Source organism: Marmota marmota, unplaced genomic scaffold (genome assembly GCF_001458135.2).
Source record: "Marmota marmota marmota unplaced genomic scaffold, marMar, whole genome shotgun sequence".
In the NCBI taxonomy this organism is placed as follows: Eukaryota; Metazoa; Chordata; class Mammalia; order Rodentia; family Sciuridae; genus Marmota; species Marmota marmota.
In genome coordinates, this window is record NW_025999990.1 from 29,465,280 (window position 1) to 29,485,763 (window position 20,484).

Genomic DNA, 20,484 nt, shown 5'->3' on the forward strand with positions numbered 1-20,484 from the left:
TACCTCCCTAAGAGGATTCACATATCCCAAGAATCTGAAGGGTAAAACTATGCTGAATAGAGGGGAGAGAAAAAAAGGACTCGACTTACACATTGTAGCCCAGAGTAGCCCAGTCGGCCGTTAAACACAACCTCAATCTCCTTGCTAAGAAATCCTATTTCCACGGCATTTGTCAAGTACCAAAGGATACTGCTTAACTTGAAATATCTGCTGTCGATTCATGTTTTAACCAATCTACAATATTCTTTGAAAAAAGTCAAGATTGACCTATGCAGAGGAGCCTTTAAGGAACACTGGTGGAGGGAGGGTTCCATGTGCTTCTAGAAAGCTACGCTTTCCAACAGCCAAGACATTCCCTACATGGGCATCGCCCCAAGGAGGAGGTACAACTATTAACCAATTATCTGACTCAGTACTCTTGACACTTTAGAACAGATATATTCTTTGTTTGGCAAGGGGACATTCTTACCAAAACTGCATTCCTGGACTCTACCCACCAGTAGCACCCCTACCCACCACACTCCAGGTATGACAACTAAATATGGGTCCAGGTGTCCTGAAGGGCAAAAATCACCCTGGTTGAGAACCACTGCCTTAACGGACCACTGGAGGTAATATCAGCTTGCATTAACCTCCCCAACTCTCCACCCTTCCCTGGACTTACCACCAGCCTCTTGCTCCCCAGTCTGACTTATCTCCTGCCCTTCTCTAACTTCCTCAATTTCCTACTTTGTCCCTCAAGATTCCCTGTAGTGTTGATCTCTTTACTGAGCCCTTAACTTCCTTGCTGTAACTCCAAACCTAAGAGCACAGTTCTCACATGGCACAATGAGTTTCTCTTACCCCACACACTCCCCTTGGCCAATTCCAGGCCATTTTCCTCCTCTAGCCTCCCTCAAAAAAGCTGGCCCCTTAGAACAGGGACTGGCAAACTAAGACACTGGTGCCATATTTGGCCCACTACCCATTTTGGATGACCTGTGCACCGAGAATGATTTTTTACATTTTTAATGGTTGGGAGGGTGAAGCCTAATATTTCACAACATGTTAAATTCAAACCTCAATGTCATAAATAAAATTTCACTGGAATGCCTCCGTGTTCATTTGCCAACCTGTTGTTGATGGCTGATCTTGTGCCACACAGGCACAATTCAGTGGAATAGTTGCAACAGAGCCTGTCCGACCTGCAAAGCTCAGTGTGTTTACTATCTGGCACCAGACAGAGGAAGCTGGCCGACCTCTGCTTTTGGGGCACACGGGACTGGTCTGTACCTTCCACTCCCCAAACAGTCATCATCATCCACTCTTGGCCAAGTCACTCTTCCATGTATATTAAAATATACACATGACTGAATGCTGGATGGCACAACGGCTAACATCAATGACTGAATGAAATTCAAAATTACCTCTTCAGGCTGGAATGTTCTGTGGAAATCAACAGAATGAAACTTACAGTTCAGGCACTAAGTCCTGTGCAGTGTTCAATATCAAAGACTGGCATCCAGAGGCCTGTTGGGTATTGATGAAGGAAAATCCAAGATGAACACAGAATCAACTGGAGAGGGAGGGTCAGAGATTTTCCCAGAAAGCAGAAATATATGATAAATATGTGCATGAATATAATGGGCTATTCAGGAAAGGGTGAGACTAAGCCTGCAAGTGTACCCCATCTCTTGGCTCCCACTTTGGGATGAACGAATTTCAAAAACTTTATAGTGCTAAGATTGATTATACATAATCATTGTTTAAACTTCTTTTGCTAATTAGGTGTCCAAAATAATTTTCTTGGTAATAAAAAGCACCCACATTTTTCTTCCAATCAGATCTGTACATTTTAAGCGCATAGTTGAAACTCATGGCACACAATCACATTAAGATGCTTTTAGGGGACAGATGACAAGAGACTCTTACCTGGTAAAGGTGCCTTGTGGAGCTATTTAAGAAACTGAAGTAAAGCAATATGAATTAGGAAGCTGATTAGTCCTTATTAGAACAACGGCACACAGCTTAGCTGGCTTAGACCTGGAGGGAGACTTTGAAATTATCTCCTTTTCAACTCTTTTAATTTTTGTATTTACCTCAATAAAAATTGAGAGTCAAGGACCAAAGACTTGGGCTTAACCCACCCACTTGTCCTGCCATTTGACACAAGGCACCTATCCTTTTGTCTCCTCTGTTAAATATGGATGATAGTGATGCTTGGATCCTACAGGGGATCATCGTGAGAATTAAATTCAAAGGATCTAAGAAGACCACGGGAATAGAGAGTTCCATAAGTGTTTTAACAACACAAATTGCTTTCTAACCTTACACATATTTCTATCTCCTTTGCAAGAAAAAGTATGCTCGTCACTGGGGTCACAGAGTGATAAAATCCAGCCTCAAATTCCTCATGGGTAGCATCTGCAAGCACATTGCTGCAAGTGAGAAGTATGACCAGGGTGCTCAGGCAACAAAAAGCAACTAAGGTCAGGCATGCTCCCGGGTATGTCCAGGTCTGTAGGAGACACAGGGCTTCTTTATGCTAAGGTACTATTGTGAGGTGCTGATGGTGAGCAGGTGACTGAGCAGGGCCTGTTGTCCATGTTGCTTCTTGCCACCCTTCCATCTCACTCTCTCCTTGACAAACTGTCAGTTTGGGACCAGAGGCAAAATTCTTTCAACAGGCTTCATGGATGAAGTCACCTTGTAACACATTTGTACAAGTTTTCTATCTCAGGGTTGGGGATAGAGTGCTTGCCTCCCATGCACAAGACCTGGGTTCAATCCCCACCTAGCACCACCAAAAAATAAATAAATAAATAAATTTTAAAAAAATGTTGAGACAAGTTTTCTATCTCTATAAGCTGAAAAATGCATTTTTCTCAAGCACAATTAAATTTATAGTAAGGCAATAAAATTTGAGTAAAATGAAAAAAATCCATCTTATTTGAAAAGGATGAAACAAATGGCATTCAGGGAAGTGTCCCCAGCCTTCTGTTTCATTCTCACCAAGCCCAGAATTTTAGGACTATGAACAGTGCCCAGGATGGTTCTCTTGGCCACCATTTGCCAATTCATCCCAAGGCTTTGTCACCTGAACTGACAACCTCTGAGAAGTCTAACAGCAAGAAGCAGGCCAGGAACACAAGTCAGAGCAACAGAACAGGGACCCCCTTCACTACCATCTTAACCTCATTGGTGGTTTTAAATATATATTTTTCTCCCCATCCCCATGTACGGTGTCCTCAACTTTCAAGGGCCATTAACTAGGAGCAGTGCTAGGACAGCATTTCAGGGGCCTTTTCTTTGCATATTATTGACCTAGTTTCTTCAAGATCCTAGATCACCAAATGCAGCATTCATGGTAAATGTTCTCATTCGTCAACCTGTTTGAAAACTGAGGTTTTCTCACTAAAACAGAACTGGTTGTACAGAGCCTCTCAGCAACATAGATACCCATAGATGAAGTGTCCCTGGGGATATGAGATAGAAAGACACTTCAATACAACCAACAATAAATATTGTTGAGGATGTGGGGAAAAAGGTTCACTCACACATTGCTGTTGGGACTGCAAATTGGTACAACCACTTTGGAAAGCAATATGGAGATTCCTCAGACAACTTGGAATGGAAACACCATTTGACCTAGTTATCCCACTCCTTGGCATATATCCAAAGAAAATCAGCATGCTACAGTACCACAGTAACATCAATGTTCATAAGCAGCTCAATTCACAATAGCTAAGCTATGGAACCAACCTAGGTGCCCTTCAATAGATGAATGGGTAAAGAAAATGTGGTATATATACACAATGGAATATTACTCAGACATAAAAAGAGAATGACTGACTTTTGCCAGTAAACAGATGGAGACTATCTTGCTAAATGAAATAAATCAATCCCTAAAAACCAAAGACCAAATGTCCTCAATATGTGGATGGTAACACACAAAAGGAGGTGGGAGGGAAGAATAGTATTTCAGTGAATTAGACAAAAGGGAATGATGGCATGGGAATAGGAAAGACAGTAGAGTGAATCAGACATAACTTTCCTACTTCATGAACACCTGACTAGCGAAACTCCACATCATGTACAATCACAAGAATTGGATCTTAGGTTATACTCCATGTACGCATAGTATGTCAAAATACACTCTACTGTCTTGAGTATCTAAAGAGAACAAACAAGAAAAACAACTTCGACTTACAACTTGTACATTGCATGTCACTCTGAGGCCATACCCTTCTCCAACTTTCTGGGTGGTAGGTACCCAAAGATATAGCCTGGTACATGCCCAGTATGACTCCATGAGGTCCAAGCTACCTGGGCCACTTCTTGGTGATGAAGATAGTAGAGTATTCCCTCAGAGACTGGGGGGGCACATCTTGATGGTAGACTTTCAAAAATTCATGCAACTTCAAGTTATTTTCTTGTTCATCTTGCAGCTGGGTGACCTGAATTTGGTCCCAGGAATGTCTCCTCGATGGGGGCAAAAGCTCCAAATGACATAAGCACTGCTCCCACCAGCAGCAGGAAATGAATGAATCAGCGCTATGGACTGGTCCACAAAGCGCTTCTTCCCAGTGAATGGACAGCATCTGCTGGGGAGTACACAACTCGCCAGATCCCAGAGAGCATGGCCATCCCTGTGTCGTACCGGAGGTTTTCAGAATCACTCTGGGCTTCCTCAGATTGGATCAAACTTCAAATTTTGAACCTAAATAATTTCTCACAGGATTGTCAATCTTTTCATTTCTTCCTTTCTTTCTTGTTCTCCCTCCCAGCCCAGATGTGAGGTTCATAAAGACACAGACCATAACCACTTCTAGTTATATATCTGCTTGCCTTTGAGTAGTCCTGACCCACAGTGGACACTCAACATGTTTCACTGAACTAAATGAAAGAATTTACTGAAATATAAAGAAATACATGTTTCTAAACTTACACAGATTTATTATACTTAACTAAAACCAATTTTGTGATTTGCTACAGGTTTCTCAAGAGTCTATCATTTTATACTACTGTGGTAGCCTACCGTATTTATAGACAATAGTTGTGTGTTTTGGATTCTTTTCCATTTTCTAAAAGCTTTTCTGAATGGATATGAATGATATGGAGATATTAAAGAATATAAAAACACAGGTGGCTGAAGACAAGGTCACCAAGTCTCTGCACACCAGGGTGTGCCTTGCTGGGGGTGTTTCCTGGTATTGGTGGTTTCATGGTAGAGAAAAGGCAGGGGGACGGCCAGGGGCTCTTCTGGCTGGTGGAGAGCCAATGGCCGTGGGCATCTATGGCTCATCGCCTCCCTCCCTCTTTGGGGGGCTACCCTTCACCTCTCCCAACACTGGGTTTAACTTACTTTTCACAGAGGTCTCGTATTTGGTTCGGCTTGAAGGCAGCAGCTGACAGGGAGCAGGGACTGGTAGGAGCCGACAGCGGACTCTTGAGGGTCTGAACCGAGTGCCTGCGGCTCCTCCTGCGGTCAATGCTCTGCTGCTCACCCCCACTGCCACCAGAACACACGCTGGCCCTCCTGCGGTCCCGGAGCCCACTGGGGGGTGGCTCTACTATCTCTTCACCATCCTCATGCTTGAGCGCCACCTGAAAAAGCAGAGCATACCCAGGGCAAGGTCAGATTTGACAGCCTATGACTTGGGCCGTAACTTAGCATGCCAGGTTCGCCCTAATGTGGCTTTAAGGCTGTTTATTGCATCTTTTCACAGCAAGATCTTCCCAACCCTGTGCCTCCCGAAGCCAAGCAGAGGCTGAAAAAAAAACGTTCATTCTTCCAATACAACAGGTACATAAAGGACAACTGAGAGCATAAGGAAATCTGAGTAAAATTTGTAATCATATGAGATCTAAGTCACCCTTGCTGTGAGCATTTGCATTTCTTTGGCCTTCATCTGTCCCTGCCCTCCCATAGTTGTTCTCTGCTCCAGGTGTCACAGACCCTCCTAAAGGCCAGTAGGGACCACATCCTGATCATTTCTGAGCTGCTTTTCCTAAAGAGGGTGCTGCGAAGAGCACAAGAGAGATGAGTGCCATGAGATCCAGCAGAGCAGGAACCGCGGCTTCGTAAGTCTTTCTGGGCACCTAGTTCAGCAGGTGTATTGCTTGATTTCAGAGTCCTGGCTGACAGCTGCTCTGCTCTCAGGCTACCCTCAGCTGTAGTCCAGGGTTGGGGGTGGAACCTGCAGCTCCACTAGACAGCCTACACGTGCAGTCACAAGACACAACAGGAACAGACTCGACCTCTAGAATAAGGTTTTGTTGGTTGTTTTTTTTTTTTTGTTATTGTTGTTAAATATCCTAACAGTGATGTACAGTTGCAGAGAATAACTGACTTATACTTTGCTACTTTGGCTTTAATGGGAGAAACCTGCACCAACTGGCACTGTATACTTTTCCATTTTCCAAGGGATATTTTAGTCTCATATCTAATTGGTGCACCCTGCAGAAACCCAGATTGTCCAGCTCTTCATCTTGCTCCATCCTGGATTTTACTCGGGGACTTCTCAACTCCAGTTAGAGCACACTGTCTGGCCTTTTATATAACTCTCCCAACTTGCAGCCAGTTCTGCTCCTTAGTCTTGCCTACTCCTCTTAGCTGCAGGCTGTACACATCTGCATCTCTGGTTCTTTAGTTTTTTATATGTATACTCTAAGAACGGACCATCAAAAGAGCATGAGTTTTCATTTATCTAACCAAAGAGGTAAAAGATCTCTACAATGATCATTATAGAACTCTGAAGAAAGAAATTGAAGACAAGCTTAGAGAATGGGAAGACCTCCCCTGTTCTGGTACAGGCAGAATATTGTGAAAATGGCCATAATACCAAGAGCAATGTACTGTTTCAATGCAATCCCCATAGACATTATTCACAATTAGGAAAAACAATTCTTAAATTTGGAAGAATACAAGAGGCATCACAATACATGATTTGAAATTATACTCCAGAGATATAGTTACAAAAACAGCATGGTATTGGCATCAAAAGACACAAAGATCAATAGAACAGAATAGAAGACAGAGACAAATTCACATACTTATAGCTGTCCCATATTTGACAAGGGCACCAAAAATATATTTTGGAGAAAATAGCCTTTTTAACAAATGGTGCTGGGAAAACTTGATAGCCATACAAAGATGAAACTAGAACCCCATCTCTTTCCTGGAACAAAACTCAAAATGGATCAAAAACTTAGGAATTATACCAGAAACTTTACAACTGCTAGAAGAAAACTAGGGTGTATACTCCATCATAGGCTCTGGCACTGACTTCAGACTGTCAAAGTGCAAGAAATAAATCAAGAATCAATAAGTGGGATGCCAAACTAAAAAGCTTCTTCACAGCAAAGGAAGCAAAAATGGGAAGAGAGAATCTATAGAAAAGGAGAAAATCTTGGCCAGCTACTCCTAGTAACAGGGGATTGTTATCCAGAATACAAATACCCTGATCAATAAGTAGGCATAGAAAGTAAACTTTTCAAAAGAAACAAATGGCCAACCAAAAAGGTTCAGCATCACTAGCAATAAGAAATGCAAATCAAGATTTCATCTTAGTGTAGTCAGAACAGCCAATGATCAAGAATACAAACATAAAACAAATGCTAGTGAGATTGTGGGGCAGGGGGAGGAACACTTGTACACTGCTGGTGGGACTACAGACCAGTACAACCACTCTGGAAAGCAATATGGAGATTCCTTTAAAAACTAGGGATAGAACACTAAATGACCCAGCTATCCCATTAATTGGTATTTTCCCCCAGAGATCTAAAATTGGAATATCACAATGATACAGCCACCTTGTTGTTTATTGTAATAGCAAAATAATGAAATTAACTCAGGAAAGATCAGTAATGTAGAAGAAATAGATCAAGAGGCAGAGTGGAGGGATGGGTAAGGGGAGGCAAAGCAGAATGAATTCTTAGAAAATCATGTTATGTGCATGTATAAATGTACCACAGGGAACCCCACCTTCATGCATAGATAAAACCAATCAAACATAAATAGATGAGTGACAGGAAGCCTAGTAGAGAGAAGGGAGGGAGGATGGGAAGGAAAAGTTTTAGTTATAACTATAAAGCTTTAATTAAAAAAAAATAGCAAAAGAGCACCAGTTTTGGTGTTGCCTAGACCTTTGTATCATGATGGTTGTGCCATGTATGAACCAGGTGTGGCCTGTCACAAATCCCCTGCCCCCTCTGGCTCACCTAGTGAGAACACTATTTGCAGATTTGTGATGAGGATAACTGGCATCAAGCATGTAGAGATGAGCCTCTGTCTGGTACCCAAGAAATGGATGCCCTTTCCCCACACAAATTCTTAGATGAAGTGGCCCAGGATGTCCCTAAATTCCTCCATTACACAGAATGAGGTGAGCCAGGCTCCACCAAGTCCAGCATTCTTTCAGCAACTATGGAGCCACATGGTTTTAAGTCCCTAAGCATGCAAGTTCTCTACTCTTGTAAGTACTCATAACCCAGTCCTTCCATGTAAGAGAAAGGAAACAATGTGAAGACCCAGATAGCCAACCATATTATGTGGCTTTAACATTGCCCATCAACAGAAAAACCTGGTCATTGCAAAAATCAAAAATTGCCTCAACTCCACAGTTTTCACAATGGTATTCTAACAAGGTGAGCTGGGCCGAGACCAGATGGTTCGCCACTCCCACTCCAGCCCTACCAGTACCTGAGTCATGCAGCCTATGAACAGGTGTGTGTCCTCCTCGATCTGCCCCCACTCCCTGCTTCCTCCAGCTCCAGCTCTCAGGTAAGAGGGATTTAGGGTAAACTCTTCTATCTACATGACAGATGCATTTCATAATAAGTTCTCGGATGTAAGAAGGCAATTTAACAATCTTTTGAGAAGTTGGAGGCAAGATTTGATAAGAGTTCACCTGAAGCTCTATCTTTATAAAATCTCTTTAGACATTTTCTCAGGAGTCCCCTTCTTTCTATTGTAACTAAAAATGAAATTATGCATTTGGTCACATTTGTCAACTTCAGAAATTTAAGCAACATCCTTTGGAGAAGAGTTGAGAACCAGCACACACCTTACCAGGGGCAGTAGTTTTGAACATTTCTAGTCCATTGTTTTTTCTTTTATTTCTGATATGAAAATTCTAGACCATTTGAACTTATTCTGACCTGAAGTATTGATTCTGCTTCTTATTAAGCACACATTGGGGATGAGAAGATCAGGGTTTAGAGTAGAGTTCAGATATTTCTAATTCCTTGTCTAACCTCAGAGACCTAAGGATCAAATAACATTCCACTCAATTCCTACCAAGGAGGCACAGAGTAAAATCTGCTTTCACTGCCCTGCATCAAAGAAGAGGGAAACAATCAAAGTTGAAAAGGAAAATAAAAATCTGGGGAAATTATCAAGGCAACATCAAGTAGAATTCACCTGGAGCTTTCTAAAATTCCAACCCTTGACAAAATATTTCCTTAAAAAATGAAAGTGTAGGAGGGGGCGAGTAGATGCAGAATCCCAGCAGAACCAATGGCAGCTCTGGGCTTGGCCCCCAGGAACAATGTACCATGAAAATTTGGCCTAGTGTCACTGATGGTTTTTATAAGAATTCTGGAGTTACCAGTGCCAGGGATGTCAGGAGGAGAGACTTCACTTGCACATACAGGGCCAGAGTGGCCATTCCAAATCCTTCAGATGCTAGAACCCATGCAGCTCAAAGTCAAGAATACAAAGGCCTAGGAAACACCTAGAGAGAACCACTCTTGAAACCAGGCTTTGCAGCATCTGTGGCGAGTGTCAGTTATGATCAACTACTAGGGAAATGAGTCTTCCAGGGGAACAGGGTGAGAGTGAGTCTGCGCTGAAAGATCTCTAATGGTTCCCAAATGATGGGAGTGACCCATTCACTGGACCCGTCATCAATTATCTTCTAGATATTTCAGTTAAATATAAAGCATTGTAAACTTAAACCTCAGGCAAGGAGTAAATAAGATCCAGAACTCGGCACTGATGGCTTGCACACCCCCACTTAACCAGGACGTAGTTAGGAGCAACTCAACTGCTATGACAACCTCTACCAGTCTGTGAGGCCACTGAATGATCTGAATCTTTTTAATTTAAAAAATCTGCGGATAGACTCGTTTTCAATAAAAACATCTAAAATTTAAGTGTATAATATGGTTAACAATGTTGCACAGATCTCTAGAACTTATTCACCTTTATTACTTAAACTTTATTCCTATTTATTAGCAACTCTCCATGTTCCCCTCCCCTTATCCTGTGGAAACCACCATTCTTCTCTTGGCTTCTCCAAAGTTTGGCTATTATGTTTCATAATCATTCAATATGTCATCCTATGATTGGTCTATTTCACTTATGTCCTCTGGGTTCAATCATGTTGCAGATATCAAGATTTTCTTCTTGTTAAAGGCTGAATAATACTCCAGTGTGTATCCGTACTTCATTTTCTTTAACCATTCATCCATCCATCAACATTGTTTTCATACTTGGGCTCCTGTGAATAATGCTACAGTGAACATAGGAGAAACCAATCTCTCCACGATTCTGATTTTAAAACTTTTGAATAAAAACCCAGAAGTGGGATTATTGGACCATAGACATGGTAGTTTCATGTATTTGTGTGTAGGTCCATTTGTGTGTGTGGTACTAGGAATTAGATTCAGAGCCTCACACGTGCTAGGCAAGTGCTCTCTACCACTGAGCCATATTCCCAGCCCCATTTTAAGTTTTTTCACTTTCTGTCATGGAAATTCTGAAACATACAGAATGCAGAGTATATACCATGATGTGCTCATCACCTGTGATTGTACAACAGTTACCAACTCATGATCTTGTCCCATTTACACCCCACTCCTTCCCTTGACCCCATAGCCAATTTTTTAAAAAGGAAATTCAAGATCATGTTGTCTCATCTGCAAGTACATTTATATCCCTAAAAATAAGGATTTCTAAAGAATGAACCTTCATACTATTGGCTCCACTTAATATCAGATATGGTAACAAGTAGAACCAACCTTCCTGCCCTCCTCCTTCCCCTTCCTTCCACACAGGGGAAATGAACTTGGGGCCTTGCACATGCTCTAAAGTTGTGTTACACCAACAATCCGAACATCTCCAAGGGAGATCAAAACCCCTTCAGTTGGCGTTTATACTGTTATATTGCTGCTCTCTCAGCACCCAGCCTTCTCCCCCTAACAGAGGCACTCCTTTTCTATATTGCTATCTCATACCTTCTTCTGATTCACACATACAATCCAATTCAGCTTTCTGGTGAAATAGGTGTGACAGTAACATTTCACCGAAGATCTGCTGGTGACGCACTGTGACTGTCAATGTTGGGTCCCAGGAAATCCCACCTCCCTGCTTCCTCACCTTGTGCCGTTTCTTCCCCAAGTTAGGCTTGGCCATAAGACTCGCTTTGGCTTCTGGGCCATTGGTAAATATAATGCAGGCCTCTGAATTCGAAAAGCATTCATATATTAGGTCTTGCCTTTCTGAAATGCTATCATGCAAAGAAGTGTGGGCCAGAAGAGGTGGCCCAGCCAAAAACCAGCATCAAATTCCAGAGCAGGTAAATGAGGCCACTCTGTCCCTATCAATCCATGAGACAACTGCAGGCATATTAAAATCTCCCAGCAGAACCAGAACCAGACCTGACCCATAGAATTGTGATCTCTGTTGTTCAAGGCCCCTAAGTTTTGGGGTGTATGTTATACAGCAAAATATGATCGTTACATATTTTATCACCTACAAAATGGAAGAATCTTTAATAGAATCTACGAATTAGTCCTAAAAGCAAGAGCTATTTCTCACCCTCAAAGTCTTCAGCCTTAAGATGCCTTTCCCCTTACAGAGACCACATATTCAGAACTGAAAGTTAGCACACATAAATTGACAAGATTTTTTTTGTTCTGGCAATCTATGTATTTGAAAAATCATATGAGGCTATAAAAATTCAAATGAATTTAAACAAACATGGATCAAATCACCTTTATGAAATGGAATTAAATTACATGAAATTGGGCTTGTCCCCAGAAAGTCCAGGACATATGGCTACCAGACATTCTTCACTGTTAGAAAGAATTCTACAAGTCCACCCAAATTCTCTGCAGGCCCTTGAGAATATTCAAAGTCTTGTGTGAGAATGACAATTTTCTTACTGCCCCTACATATACATAGTGGAGCTGGCAATGGGGCTGTATTTGTTTCTTGTGGACACCACCCCGCCCCCCTGTTGCCCCCACCTCTGCCTAAGACCTGAAGCATTCTGTTAACTTGAAGTATTTTTCAGGGCACCTGGCCAACACTCATAAAATGCATGATAGTGGAAGGAGACCTTCATGAGAGCTTTTACTGGACTTCTCTGGGCACCTGTGCCCCCAGGCTAAATAGAAGTGTGAGACGTGACTTGGGGAACCTCAAAGGGGAACAGACAGCCAAGCGTCTCCTGTGGACTGTTAGCAATGGTTCTGACAGAGACAAATGGCTTGTTCATCAGATCCAAACAGTAGAGATTGGGGGGGGGGGGGTTTGCAAACAGCAGGAGTCTTTTACTTGCCAAAGGTTTCATGGAGATTGTATCTCAGGGGATTCCTGAATGAGAACTTAGGCCACTGGAGAATGGGAAGGAAGAACACCCAGGCTGAGCAAAGAACAGATAAAGGAAAGCTCCCCAAAAGACCTGCCTTTCCTGCCCAAGGAATGAAAAGTCGAGTGTGGCTGAAACTCCAGAGACATCTGGGAGTGGTGAAGACCATGTTACACAGGCACGAAGGCCACAGACTATATATAGGGCTTTGTCTCAAGTCAAACCTACTTTGTCCCAAGTAGGTTTGATCCTGCTGGTCACGAAAAGGTCACTCATTCTTGTCTTCCTAAACAGAAACGGCAGATTGTTTTCAGTCGGAGGGTATTGGGAAGGAGAAAAGACACAGCCTCTGTAGGACACCAGTGTCTCCAGACTCTGCACAGGTTACTGTGCCAGGACTTGCTACTCCACCAACCCCAACCTTCTTCCAAACCTCCACAGCTCCCAAGATGGACCTTCTCCAGTGCTTTCTTCCTCCTCTGGACCATCACAGGAGACGGGCCTTCCTTGCCCCTACCGCAGGGCGGGTACCAGGGATTGAACCCAGGGGTGCTTAAGCCCCTCAGTGACATCCCCAGTCCCGCTTTTATTTTAATACAAGGTCTTGCTGAGTTGCTGAAGTTGGCTTTGAACTCAAGATCTACTGTCTCAGCTCAGGCTCCTGAGCTGCTGCGATTACAGGCATGAGCTGCCATGCCTAGCTCTCAATCTGCCTCTGGAGAGGCATGCTCACAGTCCTGGGTTCTCTGACTTGTGTACTTGGTTACTACACCCCCTTAGGGTGCTGGTCTGGTCTTGTTTGTTCACTGCTATGTCTGAGTCCTAGATAGTGTCTGGCACTAAGATGCTTAATAAAGTTTTGTAAAAATTGATGGCCGAATGAATCAGAAGATCTTGCAATAAATAGTACCAGCAAGAAACCACAAGGGCCAGGGCTAGGGAATGATGCAGAGAAAGGGTCAAAGTCTTTCAGACATCAAACTTCTAAATGTGGGAACCCGGGAAAGATAAGGGAGTCCAGGACAACTCTACATTTATAACTTCACAGACGCTGCTGTTTGTAGAGGTGGAGAAACAAAGGATTTTTGTTTGGGGGAAGAAAATAAGGGGTTCATGTAGGACTCGGTTGCATTTAGGGTGCAGGCTTCAGCTGTGATATGTCATGTATAGAGGTCCCTCTGCATCACTGTATCTAGCTGCTAGGGGAAACAGCTACCTACCTGCTTTAGAATACAGAATGGAGGGTCTTTGGAAACAGGGACAGATCTTTTATCTGTTATTTACATCCCTACTAGAGTGTGGGACATACAGAAAGCCTCAAATGAATGAATGAAATTGAAGGTGAAAACCAGGCAGGCAGGCAGCCAGCCAGCCAGCTGTGGGCCTTGGAAGAAAGCACCAGGGTGAATCATAGGCAGGTCATAAACTGACCAGGGAGGTCTGAATAGGACATAACAATGATTTGGAGAGGACAGGGAAGGAGGAGTCAAGGGATGACACTGAGGAGGAACAGAGACATTCTGGTGATACCCAGACAGCCACCAGCAACATTGTGCAGGAAGTATCCAGGAAGTCTATTATGATACTGGTATAACAGTGCTGCTCAAATTGAGAAAGATGTATAGCAAAGAGAAGGAAGAATAGGGGTGAGGGGACTCCAACAAAGCTTACTTATGAATATGGATACAAAAATCTGAAAGAGCAAACAGAATTACAACAATACTTTTTTAAAAGGATCACAACCAGGTGAGTTATAGTACAGGAATCCAAGGATGGGTAAATGAAAAGAAATATCCAACTCAAATTTTAGAAAAATAACTCAAATTATAAAGACAAAAGCAAAATGTATCAAGTCATAACAAAAAAACAATATAAATCATACATAAAATTATTGGAGGAAAAAATGAATAAACCACTAGTTAAACTAGAGGTGAAAAAGGGGGAAATGTTACAAAGAATTAAAGTAATAACTAATGAAAGACCAACTTTAAAACATTCATTAGATACTTTGTCTTTCCTAATTTTCTAAGTCAGATGAAAAATACAACTTAGGCAATTATAATTGAGAAAATTGATCCCGTTAGGGAAAAGTTTATTATTTTTTTTATTTTTTTCTGATAATAGGGATTGAACCCAGGGGTATTCTACTGAGCTACATCCATAGCTGTTTTTTTAAATTTTTGAGAAATGGTCTTGCTAAGTTGTCGGGGCTGGCCTTGAACCTGCCATCCTCCTGCTTTGGCCTCCTGAGTAGCTTGGATTACAGGTATGCACCACTATTCCTAGCTAGGAAGTTTAAACAAATTGCCATAAGAAAAAACATTAAGACACCAAAGGTCTCCCCCACTCTTTATCCTCCCCTATCATACTGTCACAGGTCTACACAATTTCCCAAGGGAATTCTAACAAGCCTTCAAAGGCAATGAATGAAATGCCATGTGAACTTCTCCAGTACGTGAAGAAAAAACTTAAAGTATTTTTTATGAAGCATGAATAAAACTGATACCTAAACATCTACTTCATGCATCCACACCCACCCACCCACCCAGCCCAAGGAAAGCACAGCACTCACAGCAGCATCGTTTGCCATGGCGCACAACTGTAAAACAGCCAACATCCATCAAGATAAATAAAGGTGATATATTAGTGAAAATGAACAAACTAGGTTTCCCCATTTTGGTGTCCGTCTCAAAAATGTTGAGAAAAGGGGCACAAAGTAGAAGGATCCAAATATGATTTTGTTTATAAGGAGCTTGCAAACTGGCAATATATTGTTTAGGGACAGACTGGGAGGAGGTAACTAAAGCATCTGGTCTGGGGTCCTTACAGTCCTTAGAGGATAGATGCTTCTGGGGAAAGAGACAGCCAGGTGATGGCAGTTAATCTAAGTGTGCTAACAACTGGAATACCTAAAAAATAAGACTACAAATATTTGTTTTGAGTTCTTATTCCTGGAATGCCCTTAACAAGATGTTCCTAAGAATAAATAAACCCAGAATGTATGGGTGTATGAACTATGAATCTGAGAAAGGATGTGAAAATATTTCATAACTGAATGTTCTTCGCTGGGCGAGGTGACCCGGAAACTTCAGGGATCTTGTCTGTTATTATTGGTCAAAGTACATGTCTGATACGTGAGGAAAGGACCTGGGGAGTCACAAGGGATGTCTCAGACTGCTCCCAGCTTCACATGCACCTCAATAGCCTGCATTCTTAAAATTATTAGTACAGTTAGTGGGCAAGATCTGTGGTCAATTCTGACTTGCTAATCTGATCCTTTGTGTTAGCTCACAGATTAAGCTGCTTTTAGGTAAAATGATAAAAAGATAATTTTGAGGTGGGGGTAGTGGGATGACATCAAAGGGGCTATCTGGGATGCTTCCAAGCAGTAATTTTCTAGTTCTTGAAGCTATTGTATAGATGGTTGTCTTACTTTCTTTAAATGATCTATAAATGCTACATTTGTCAATGATAAATACTTGATGCTCAAATATAAATTTGGCAAAAACACAGCAACTTTTAAAAACTTGGGCATGGAGGGAGAGGGGAAGATGGGGAGGCACCCCTACAGGCAAGAAACAAAATGCACCTGAGCAGGAAGAAGTTTCTAGTGCCCTGGAGCACATATCAAGGCTACTCTAATACTCTGCCCAGTGGTTTATTAAGGGTACTTTCACATGCATCATGCCATCTTCTAGATATATAAGCACCCTATAGAATCCAAAGCTGGGATTTTCTGCACCTCTGATGGAGCACAGTCTCAGAGATAGAAGTTCGGACCAGGGTGGAGAAGGGCCGAGGGAAAGGAGATAACCAAAGTCTGTCTTCTGCTTTCATGTAAACCAGTTCCCTGTAACTCCCATCCTTCTACAGTTTATTATTCTTTCCTGCTGTTTTAGGAACCATGAGAACATACCCCTCCACCACCTGATTTACAGTGCTACAGGTTAGTAGGGAAAAACAGAAATCTTAGCTGGAGAAGATGCCTAAACGATGGGCACAAAGATCTGACCAGATGAGCAAATGTGGGGAGCTTTCAGTTCTGCAAGCAAGTATCTGGCGTTCAATTTCTTCTCCAGAGTATATAAATACAATTCTGCTGTTCCTCGAGTTATTATGACACTTAACTTGCAGAAAATAATGAGTTACATGTCAATGTCTCCATTTCCACCTCATAAAGATCACAATGGAACCATTAAACTGAGAAATCTCTCCCCTAGAACTCTAGTTATACATAATAATTAAGAATGAAGAAGTTTGTTGTAACATTTATAATTGAAACTTCAGAAATAATTGAAATGTGAAAAACTAGAGAATTGATTATATGTATTAAGGTACATGCACTCAGGCAGAATATTAGAATCTTTTCCCCCCAACTCAACAGGCCATGAAACCAAGCTACATAATCTAAAGCAGAGCTGGGATCAGCTACACAAGGCCCACGCTCACAAGGGACCTGCGGTTGATTTAATGAGCTTCTGTTCCTATAAATTTTATCTGTAACCGTGTGATGCGAGTCCAGTAGCACCCAGGAGCATGCTGGTAGGCAGAGGAGATAGGTACCATATCCACATCTGCGATTCCTGTCGCTCATGAGCATAGGATCAGGTAGACCTAAGATATGTGAGAGTGAGACAGACCCACAGCTAAGTAAGCAGGGGTGCCAACAGCTCTGGGAGCTGACTGCAGAGAGAAAACACCCCGAGCGGCTCTATCGCTTTGTTACTTCCCCATATTAAGTCAATGGCTTATCTTGAAACAATGAGAAAACATGACAAGACAGAGCAACCCAGAGATCCTTTTTCTTTCAACCCTGCTTCACTCATCAGTAAACTGAAGGCAGAACATTGGTAGAACGCACAGAATGAGAAATGAAATGAAAATAGTCAAGTTGATTTTGTACAGCATTTCCCCTGTTGTGGTTAAGAATGAAATACGTGTACACAGGGGCTACGAATTATGAGTGGGACAATTTTGCCGATTCTGCCCACAAGTTTAAAGCCCTTATATTTGCATTTTAAACTGACATTGCATAATACAAAGATGAGCAGTAATATTCCCAATAAATTTTAATTTTTCCTTATGATGTAATGTAGCAAAAAAAAACCCAAAAAACAAAAAAATATAAAACCACACAGAAGTTGAGAGATCATAAAGGCAGGAAAAAAAAAATGAGTATCTTTAAAAGCACTTTTTATCCCCACAAAATGGCCCCGATTTCCACTGGGACCTACAAATTATGTAGCTGGATCTCTCTCATTGACACACTCCCCCAACCCCTTACTCCTTGACTGAAGGTGCCGACAGGGTCCATGTTCTAAAAAATAAAATAGCTCCAAGTTTCCCCTACATCAAAGGTCTTAGACTTAAATATCAGGGCCTCCTGGAAAGGCTGTTACAGAACAGATCGCTGGGCCCACGCTCAGAATTTCTGATTTAATAGGCCTGCAGGGGCCTGAGAACTCGCATTTTGAGCAAATTCCCCTCAATTGATGTGGATGCTCTTATGCCACACCCAGAACCCCTGGTCCACAGCGCACGTGACTTCTGCCCTTGACATTTGCTGAAGCTGAAGATGACTTACAAATGACATGTTCTATTACCTCGTAAATGTTAAATTGCTCCACTAAGTCCAGGTCAGTTCCCTTCTTGTTCAGATGCCTCTGGGACACAGCAGCAATACCCAGCTCCTCCAGACAATCCACCACGTCGTAGAAGGAGTCTTGGTCTGGCAATCCTGACAACGTCTGGAGAAAGAAGAACCCAATACAGACACGACTTAAGAGACAGTCACAAGGCTCTGAAAGCATTTTTACATGTTAGCCAGTGGCCTTTGATTATAACAATATAGAATAAGCAGATGGCACATTCATTTCAGGAGGGCGAGAAAACTCCTTAATGTGAGGGATGGGATAAAGCCCAAGATTCCTGCTTCCCTTCCCTTGAATATGGGCTCAATACTCATACAGTGGGGTGTCACATCATTGTAAGCTCATGTTATGCAGCAAAGCGAAGGGATTTTGCAGGTGTCATTAAGTTCCCCAAATCAGTCGATTCTGAGTTAATCAAAGGGGAGATTGTTCTGAATAATAATCCAGTGAGTCCTTCAAAAGAGGGCTTAGGTCTTCACTGACTCAGAGACCAGAAACAGATTATCCTCCTGGTCTCTAGGGAGGAGCAAGACCCCCGTGGGTTCTTTGGCTGTGAGGAAATGAATTCTGCCAATATTCATAAGAACTTGGAAGAGGATCAAGTCTCAGAGGGGACCACAGCCCCGGCCGACACCTAGATTGCAGCCCTCTGGGACCCTGGCTAGGTTTATGCTGGCCTTCTGCCTCACAGGATCTGTGAGATAGTAAAAGCATGCCATCCTAGTAACTAAATTTCTGTCACATGACGATAGAAAACTAATATACCTTGGGATTACTCCTAGTATAATCAATACACCAACAGCTGGTGTTATAATAATTTAGTGATTCCCTTTTAATTCAGCAGGGCCTCCTCTCACTCTATGAAACTCAGAAAAACAAGAGAAATTTCAAAGTGGCAACCATAAGACAAACACATAACCTGAGAAAAAGCCAACTCCTCTTTGAATTCTGCCTTTCTTCAAAGGAGGAGGATGGCTCAGACCAGGTCCCTGCTCAGAAGTGGGAGGGAGCCTTGGGGAAAACTACTTCAAGCCACTAGTCTTATCAGGGAAGGGGAGAGAGGTCCAAGGAAAGACAGGATCTGCCTGAGGCAAGAGGAAGTCCTTGGATAAAATCCCAGCTCAGAGCTGCCATTAGGTCTCCACTTCATGCACACACCTGCATTCTGCAGGAGTTATTCTGGGCTGAAAGTTCAGATACTGGTCTCCATTCCCTACCTACTTCACCACCTTTGCATTTCTGAGAACACTGCATGCTTTCCAAAGTGACTCTGAAGGAGGTTTAACTTGCCTCAGAAGACCTTAGATCAAGGCTTCTAAAGCCTCATTTCCAGCCCTAATTCTGACATCTATTTTGGGGCTGTCAAGGACTGGAAGGGAAATCTACCAATAACCCCCAAAATGGCTTATTCCTCTTTATTCTGTGCAGAGAATACTACACATTGCAACTTCTGTATATGTGTAATAAAAATTGTAATGCATTCCGCCGTCATTTTTTGAAAAATTAAAAATAAAACAGTGGAGAAAAAAAGATTAGGAACTCATGAAAAAATGCTTGTGTGGTAGTGAATTACTCCAGTAAAAGGTACAGTTTGGGTATGAGAGAGGAGCCTGTAAATCAGCTGTAGTAAACAGATTCTCACATGTGCATGGCCAAGCATGAACCCAGGGCAACTGATGTGACAGTCAACACTGCATAACCAGTAGCAAGAGTCACCCAAGCGCTTGCGTCTATCATGAACCAAGAAATCACAAAGAATCCCATTTTCAGCTGGGCTCAGTGGTGCAAGCCTGCAATCCCTGAGACTCGGGACGCAAAGGTAGCAGGATCTCAAGTTCAAGATCAGCCTCAGCCACTTAGCAAGGCTAAGCAATTAAAAAGATGTAGCTCAGGGCTGAAGTTCAGTTCCCACTACCAAGAAAGTTTAATAATCCTATCAGGACAATCTTATCCTCTGGTTCCAACAAGAACTCTAGAACTTCTTAAAATGGCAATACCAGTCCCAGGATCAGGGGACAAATAGAGATGCCCTACTGCCTATAGACCCTATAAAACATACAACTTGGAGAAAGCAGGCACTTCAACATTTAGAATCAGAATTAAGACTTTCTACACAGCCAGAAGGATGTCTCTGCCTCTCCACTCCCCTTCCTCCTGACCTGAAATCAGCTGACCTTCTTTCACTCTGAAGTTTCCAGGGGATTAAAATCCTAGACCTAATCTCCATCGCCTCAGTGAGTCCAACCATGAAGGGT

The 20,484-nt window shown here is 42.4% G+C and overlaps 1 protein-coding gene across 1 annotated transcript in view; it reads right to left on the reverse strand.

Annotated features, from left to right (window-relative positions):
- Fhod3 (formin homology 2 domain containing 3) overlaps positions 1–20,484 on the reverse strand; it is a 389,221-nt gene that overhangs the window by 137,069 nt on the left and 231,668 nt on the right. The window contains exons 8-9 of the mRNA XM_048806588.1: positions 18,182–18,325; positions 5,345–5,586 (exon numbers count right to left, since the gene is read on the reverse strand). Of these exons, the coding sequence (XP_048662545.1) occupies positions 5,345–5,586; positions 18,182–18,325 (386 nt within the window). The remainder of the gene's footprint in view (positions 1–5,344; positions 5,587–18,181; positions 18,326–20,484) is intronic.